The sequence below is a fragment of the Suncus etruscus genome, chromosome 15, assembly GCF_024139225.1.
Source record: "Suncus etruscus isolate mSunEtr1 chromosome 15, mSunEtr1.pri.cur, whole genome shotgun sequence".
Classification (NCBI taxonomy): domain Eukaryota; kingdom Metazoa; phylum Chordata; class Mammalia; order Eulipotyphla; family Soricidae; genus Suncus; species Suncus etruscus.
Genome location: NC_064862.1, coordinates 60,618,032 through 60,625,989, shown reverse-complemented (window position 1 = coordinate 60,625,989; position 7,958 = coordinate 60,618,032). Strand labels below are relative to the sequence as shown.

Here is a 7,958-nt window from a genome sequence, read left to right as displayed (position 1 = left end):
ACTGTCAATATAAAGATAGCTTCCTGTCCTTTTCACTGTACAAGACACCAGGACTTCTTACTTTTTAAGAAATCTTGAAGCAAGCACAGTCTGTTTGCCTTCTTCCTCCTCAGAGTCTGAATCCGAAGAAGTGGAACCTGTATCCCAATCTTCATCATCATCTGAATCTTCTGAATCCTCATCTTCATCCTTAGAAGAAAAAAGGTTGATTGGCAGAAAGATGGAAAGTCTGACTTGCCTCTCCAATCTCCCTACTGACACATGTTCCAGAGTTTTTCAGGAGCAAACCATATATCAAGATATTCAGAGCTAGTCTGGAATTCCAAGATGTAATGAGAAACTATGCTGTAACTATCTGACCCATTAAGGATTTCAGTCTAAATACATAAGAGATTTTTTTTTTGTTTTGTTTTTGGGCCACACCCATTTGACGTTCAGGGGTTACTGTTAGCTATGCGCTCAGAAATCGCCCCTGGCTTGGGGGGACCATATGGGATCGAACTGCGGTCCGTCCTACGCTAGCGCTTGCAAGACAGACACCTTACCTCTAGCGCCACCTTCCTGGCCCCAAGAGATTATTTCTTGGAACAACAAATGAAGATGTCTATATCCAGAACCATTTAGTACTGGGAACTCACAGCCATGCAGGGCAGCGTAATTCCAACTTGTAAAAGTATGTAAGAAACCCTGAAAGCATGATGATCTGATCCGGGTCAGAGCTGGGCCCAGAAATTCTAGACTGCCAGTGGTCCTCAAACTATGGCCCGCGGGCCACATATTGTATTTGTATCTGTTTTGTTTCTTCATTGCAAAATAAGATATATGCAGTGTGCATAAGAATTCGTTCATAAGTTTTGTTTTTACTATAGTCAGACCCTCCAATGGTCTGAGGGACAGTGAACTGGCCCCCTGTTTAAAAAGTTTGAGGACCCCTGGTAGACATATAACCCTGAAGGAAGTATGTGCTACAATTGGCTCTATCGCAAAGCATTTAATTTATCTCCTAACCCCGCAGTTCTTTTTTTTTTTTTTGGGTCACACCCGGCGGTGCTCAGGGGTTACTCCTGGCTGTCTGCTCAGAAATAGCTCCTGGCAGGCGCGGGGGACCATATGGGACACCGGGATTCGAACCAACCACCTTTGGTCCTGGGTCGGCTGTTTGCAAGGCAAACGCCACTGTGCTATCTCTCCGGGCCCTAACCCCGCAGTTCTAAGTCTTCTTCCCTAGGACCCAAGAAGGGAACAGCATAGGCAAATTACCCCTTAGCTTAGCTTTTACCTCCAACTTTTTTTGTTGGTTTTTTTTGTTTTTTTGGGCCACATCCAGCAGCGCTCAGGGGTTACTCCTGGCTATGTGCTCAGAAATCGCTCCTGGCAGGCTCAGGTGATCATATGGGATGCCGGGACTCGAACTACCATCCTTCTGCATGCAAGGCAAACGCCCTACCTCCATACTGTCTCTCCGGCCCCTTACCTCCGTTCTCTTTAGGAACTTGCGACTCTCCCCAGAAGGTGTTTCTGATTTCTTTTTCAGGAAAGCTGCAGCACTGACTCCATCATCATCATCATCTTCATCTGAAGAGCCTGATGGGAAAAGAAAGAGAAAAAAGCTACAATAGTAAAAAATTTCCAAGTGCAACCAGGTCAAAGAACTTCTGGCTTCCAGCCACTTGCAATAAGGCCTCTCACCTTCAGAATCCTCCTCATTCTTCTCTGCATCCTCATCTGCAGATTGTTCAGGGTTCTTGACAGAGAAATTTGAGAATTAATGCTTCCTGACATCCACTATATCCTATCCCTTTGTCATTATTCCTTCTCCCACCTCCCATCTTTGAAAATTATGATTATTCTTAAATCTCACAAGGATCATAGCTTTACGCTCAAAAAAGAAAGAAAGAAAAAACTTCTAGTGTCCTACCTGCTTATAATTTGTTATATGAGACTCAAAATCTCTATTGTATTTTCGGATCTTCTGACGTAGAGTACTCAGAGCCTTGGCATTATTCTTGTTCATTTTCTTTTTTCCTTCTTTATCTTCCCATAGCTAAAGCAAAAGGGAAACAGAGACCTGAGACTAGTATCTCCTAAACTTCAGGCTTCACTAATTTTGTAAGTGTTGCTTGCTATATTCTATCTTTCTAAAAATCCCTTTATTAATCATAACACACAGTAAATACCATTAGAAAAGGTTTTGATTTGATTTGGGGCACAATGGCAAAGCCCAGGAGGTCATATGGGATGCTGGGGATTACATTTAGGTTGGGTGAGTGCAAGGCAAGCACCTTACCCACTTTACTATCGCTCCAGCCCCACAATTAAAATTAGTGGTCAAAAAAAAAAATCTGTAATTTTTTTCGTTATGGTGGAAAGATCAAGCCCAGGATTTTTTCCTGTTAAGAGAGTCACCTTTTTATGAAGACTCAGCCCCACTTGTTTTCTGAGAAATACTGTTTATTACAGAAAACAACCCAGAGAACATAGAACCCCCGAAAAGTTAGTGGACAGCAGAACAAATGCCCATCACCCCTTCTAGATCTCTCTCACCTCATTGAGATAGTCCTCCAGGTCAGCCAGAATGCGGATATAGAACCGAGGGACACCTTCCTTATCCACAATGCTCTTAGCTTTTCCATATGCTTTTCCCAGCAGCTCAAATTCTTCTAGGCACTTGGTGACATCCCGAATTTTCATGGCATTACGAATGGTCCGAATAAGATTTGTCAGCTCCTCAAATCTGAAATAAGAATCCATTTAGTAAGCCCAAAGCGCATGCCCTCATTATCTAAGGGAAAATACAGCCACAACTCAGATCCTTACCACCCCAGCATTTCCAAGGCTCACCTCTTGTCTTTGGCACTGCGGACAACTCTCTTAGTATCTTCTTCATCCTCACTAAGTAACAATGGCCTGAGTGGAAAAAACAAAAACAATGACATTTTCACTCCTTACTTCCAGTCCAAGTTTTTATTCTTTACATTTTTAGAATGTAAATGCAGAACAAACATAACCCCTTGTATCATAATCATCCTGTTTGCTACTTTTTCATTTCTTAGCTTCCATGGGCTGAAAAGGTAGAACAATGCATAAATAGGGCACCTGCCCTTATTCTTAATGAGGGGAGATCTCACCCAGCAGTCTTCAGGGCTTACTCCTGACTCTGTGTTCAGGGACCATAGCAACATATAGGTATGGGGTTTACCTGAGTTGATCACATGCAAGGCAAAGAACCTTAGCTCCATTCAATCTCTGGCCCCAAACACAATTATTTTTAAAATGGTTTTGAAAAAGACAGTGAGGTAATAATACCCAAAGACAATAAAGACGAGGGCCAGGCGGACCAATCCATGGTGGGAAAGCTTGCACAAATAGCAGGACCACTATGATAATGTATGATAATGATAGTTGAAAATGATCACTCTAGGTAAGAACTGGAAAAAAGGATGGGGAGAGAGATGGGGAGGGAGAAGGGAAGAGAGAGAGGGAGGAAGAGAGAGGGAGGGAGAGAGAGAGGGAAAAAGAGAGAGATGTCTGCCACAAAGGCAGGCAGGGGAGAAGGTGGGAGGGAAACTGGGGGGACATTGGTGGTGGGAAATGTACACTCGTGAAATAATGGGGACTGCAACTCAATTACAAAAACTTTGTAACTATATTTCATGGTGATTCAATTAAAAAGAATAAATTAAGGGCCTGGAGAGATAGCACAGCGGCGTTTGCCTTGCAAGCAACTGATCCAGGACCAAAGGTGGTTGGTTCGAATCCCAGTGTCCCATATGGTCCCTCGTGCCTGCCAGGAGCTATTTCTGAGCAGATAGCCAGGAGTAACCCCTGAGCACCACTGGGTGTGGCCCAAAAACCAAAAAAAAAAAAAAAAAAAAAAAAGAATAATTTAAAAAATGTGTTTTAAGGGTCATACCTCATAGTGCTTAGGAGACCAAACAATGCTAGAGATCAAGCCCAGGCAAGCATGCAAAGTCTATTCTCAAGCCTCTGAATCTCCTTGGCCTCAAGACTCAATAGTTAGTTGTTTTAGGGCTAGATCAAGGCCTCCTTCAATTAAGATCTTTACAAGTGATGTAACATAAGAATTCAAATAATATCGCCATTAAGGAGCTTGCTTTGCACACAGCCAACCCAGGTTCGGCCCCAGCATTCCATATGGGCTCCGAGCCTATCAGAAATAATTCCTGAGTGCAGAACTAGGACTAATCTCTCAGCAGAACCAGGAACTGCCCCAAAACAAAATAGAAAAAGACCATCACCATTCTTTCAAAAAATAAAGGAGGTTAGAATGATAGCACAGTGGTAGGGCATTTGCCTTGCACGCGGCCTGGGTTTTATCCCCAGCATCCCATATGGTCCCAAGTCTGCTCAGAGACATTTCCGAGCACAGAACCAGGAGTAACACAAACACAACTAGTGTGGCCCAAACCCTCCTCAAATAAAATTAAAAATAAACAAAGGTGGGCCCGGAGAGACAGCACAGCATCGTTTGCCTTGCAAGCAGCCGATCCAGGACCAAAGGTGGTTGGTTCGAATCCCGGTGTCCCATATGGTCCCCCGAGCCTGCCAGGAGCTATTTCTGAGCAGACAGCCAGGAGTAACCCCTGAGCATCGCTGGGTGTGGCCCAAAAACCAAAAAAATAAAATAAAATAAACAGGGGCCGGAGAGATAGCATGGAGGTAAGGCGTTTGCCTTTCATGCAGGAGGTCATCGGTTCGAATCCCGGCACCCCATATGGTCCCCTGTGCCTGCCAGGAGCAATTTCTGAGCCTGGAGCCAGGAATAACCCCTGAGCATTGCCGGGTGTGACCCAAAAACCAAAAAAATAAATAAATAAATAAATAAATAAACAAAGGTGGGGGCCAGAGAGATAGCATGGAAGTAAGGCATTTGCCTTTCATGCAGAAGGTCACTGGTTCGATTCCCGGCATCCCATATGGTCCCCCGAGCCTGCCAGGAGCTATTACTGAGCCTGGAGCCAGGAGTAACTCCTGAGCACTGCCAGTGGTGACCTCCCCCCCCCCCCAAAAAAAAAAAAGTGATTATTGGCAGACAACTATATAAAATTACAAAAAAAAAAAAAAAAAAAAAAAAAAAAGAAAGAAAAGAAAAGAAAAGAAAAGGTCCAGAAATAATAAGCCATAATAAGTGGAAATGACTTCATGGGTTAGGCCTATGGGCTGTGGTATGCATGCTACTATGCACATATGAGGCCCTGGCTCAATTCAAAAATGCCTTCGATCTCAACCTCAGAAATTAGCACAGTGGTAGGGTGTGTGCAGCCTTACACACGGCTGAGGAAGGATGGACCTGGGTGAAAGACGATCCCCAGCGTCCCATATGGTTCCCCAAGCCAGAAGCGATTTCTGAGCGCATAGCCAGGAGTAAACCCTGAGCTTTACCGTTACCGGGTGTGGCCCAAAAACAAAAACAAAACAAAAAGTTAATAGCCTGAATCCACACATGCCTTTGAGCTTAGCCAGATGTGGCCAACGTGTGGCTCTAGTGGCTCCCAAGCCCCACCGGCACCAAAGAAACCTAGCATTGAACTGATAGGCCATGTTGGCCAGTAGTGTCCCCTCCTCCCAAATTAAAATTAAAAGAAAAAGCCTCAGTAAACTGGGAGCTGGAGAGATAGCACAGTGTTAGGGCGTTTGCCTTGAATGCAGCCAATCCAGGAGGCCGTGGTTCAAATCCCCAGCATCCCAGATAGTCCCCGGTGCCTGGCAGGAGTGATTTCTGAGCAGCGCCAGGAATACCTGAGCGCCGTTGGGTGTGACCCTCCAAAGAGAAATCTCAGTAAACCAAGGCTAGTGGGGTATGGGCTACATCTGGCTGTGGTTTGGACTTAACTCCTGGCTCTGTGCTCAGGGAATACCTTCAGGACTCAGGTGTCTATGTGAAGTGCTGGAATCTAATTTAAGCTGGTCAATGCAAAACAAATGCCTTAACTGCTGCCTAAACTTTCAGCCCATTTCGCTAGTATTTCTTCTAAGGAGGTATCAGGGACCAGAATGATAGTACGGCGGTAGGGAATTTGCCTTGCATGTGCCTGACCAGGGACGGACCTGGGTTCGATCCTTCAGCATCCCATATGGTCCCCGGAGCCTGCTAGGAGTGGATTTCTGAGCAGTCAGAAGCAACCCCCTGCGCACAGCTGGGTGTGGCCCAAAAACAAAAACAAACAAACAAACAAAAAGAGGGCCAGAATGATAGCAAAGCACCCACTTTGCATTGCATGTGGCCAACCAGGCATCCCATATATTCCCCGGAAACTGCCAGGAGTTATGCCTAACAGTCGAGCCAAAAGAAATCTGAGCACCACCAAGTGTGGTCCCAAAACAAAACAAAACAAAAAAACAATAAAAATAAATAAAAGGTGGGCTGGAGAGATAGATAGCATGGAGGTAAGGCGTTTGCCTTTCATGCAAAAGGTCAATGGTTCGAATCCCAGCATCCCATATGGTCCCCAGCCTACCAGGAGAAATTTCTGAGCCTGGAGCCAGGAGTAACCCCTGAGCACTGCTGGGTGTGACCCCCCCCCAAAAAAAAAAGTAAAAGGTATCAGTTTATAACTGTACTTGAGTGGTTTTACAGTTGCAGAAACTATGATGGAGGGGTTCTACAGCAATCCGTCAGTTTCTAGTACAGAAGAAAGGGTATTGCCCTAGCACAAGACTAACCTGGATCCATACATTGCATATGGTCCCCCAGGCACAGCCAGGGCTGATTTCTGAACATAGGGCTAGGCATAATCCCTGAACATCGGCAAAATGTGCCCCCCCCCCAAAAATACAACAATAACAACAAAAAAGAAACAGACCACAGACTGTTTTTATCTGGCAAAAAAAATACCTTCCACTTTATCCTCTTTCCCATTCTATCTAGGAGGAGCCAGCCAAACCCCAGTTCCGGGGGAGGCGGTAGAGCTCCTGAGCATCCTCAAGTGTGGGCCACCCCCGCCGAAGAAACAAAAATGAGAACTGGGAGAGTTGGGGGGCAACATTTCAAGCTTCGCAGAGTGAAGTCTCTCTAGGCTTGGGGACTGCTGCAAGGGGCCAGCAAGAGGAGGAAAATGACACAAGAGGGAGGCGTCTCCGGGGCCCAGTGCCAAGCCAAGCCAAGCCAAGGCGCGGGACTCGGGGCCCCCGAAAGGCGCTCCCAGACACCAACCGCGAATCTGGGGTGAGCTGATGACGCCCTGTAGGGGCGGGGCGTCCTGTCCAGCAAGGAAGGGGGTGCGGGCGGGGGGCTCCGAGGTCGGGGCACCCCCCAGGGCCCCCCCACAACCAGCCCGCCGCCACCCGACTCACTGCTTGCCGTAGTTGCCGCCGACGGGCTTGGTGACGAGCTCCTCCCCGGACAGCGACGACTCGGACTCGCTGTCCGACCCGGTGGTGAAGAAGCGCGACATGGCGCCGGCGCGGAGGGAAGGCGCTGCGGAGCGGGCGGCACGACCTGCGGGCGAGCCAAGGCGTCACCGGCCGCTGGGAGGAAAAGGGTCCAGGATCGCCACCCGGGGACCCACCCCGCCCGGTGGCCGCGCAGGACCCTGCCCGGGGCCCCCTCCAAGCACCAGGCCCGAGACCAACGAACCTACGGAGTCAGCGGCGAGTCTCACGTTGTCACCGAAGCCGAAGCCCAGGGAAGGCCGAGACGGAGCCTCGCGTCACTTCCGGGGAGGGAGGCGCTTCGTTTCCGCCTATGCCGGAAGACTACGATTCCCAGCGGGCTTTGCGCCACCGAAGGGCGGAAATGACCCTTGACCTTGGCTACGGAGACGACGAACGCGAGATTCCCAGACCTCCACGGTGTTTTGACGGGGGAGAGTGGGACTCCAGGCTTTTGGGCCTCCCCTTCTTCATGAAGCACTCTTTATTCTGTGTTCAGAGATTGCTCCTTGTGGTACTCTGTGGTGCTGGATTTATGTAGCCTTGCAAGTCGCCTAGCCATTATA

General features: G+C 47.5%; 1 protein-coding gene across 3 annotated transcripts in view; it reads right to left on the bottom strand.

Annotated features, from left to right (window-relative positions):
• The window catches only part of LOC126029515 (eukaryotic translation initiation factor 3 subunit C), a 29,949-nt gene extending 22,263 nt beyond the window's left edge, over positions 1-7,686 (bottom strand). Inside the window, exons 1-8 of one of the 3 annotated variants that reach the window (XM_049787796.1) lie at positions 7,598-7,686; positions 7,315-7,459; positions 2,842-2,907; positions 2,545-2,734; positions 1,919-2,044; positions 1,690-1,744; positions 1,475-1,584; positions 62-189 (exon numbers count right to left, since the gene is read on the bottom strand). In XM_049787796.1, the coding sequence (XP_049643753.1) occupies positions 62-189; positions 1,475-1,584; positions 1,690-1,744; positions 1,919-2,044; positions 2,545-2,734; positions 2,842-2,907; positions 7,315-7,415 (776 nt within the window). In that variant the 5' untranslated portion in view covers positions 7,416-7,459; positions 7,598-7,686. The remainder of the gene's footprint in view (positions 1-61; positions 190-1,474; positions 1,585-1,689; positions 1,745-1,918; positions 2,045-2,544; positions 2,735-2,841; positions 2,908-7,314; positions 7,460-7,597) is intronic. The other 2 variants (XM_049787797.1, XM_049787795.1) reach the window with 2 other exon arrangements.
• Positions 7,687-7,958: the final 272 nt, after the last annotated feature.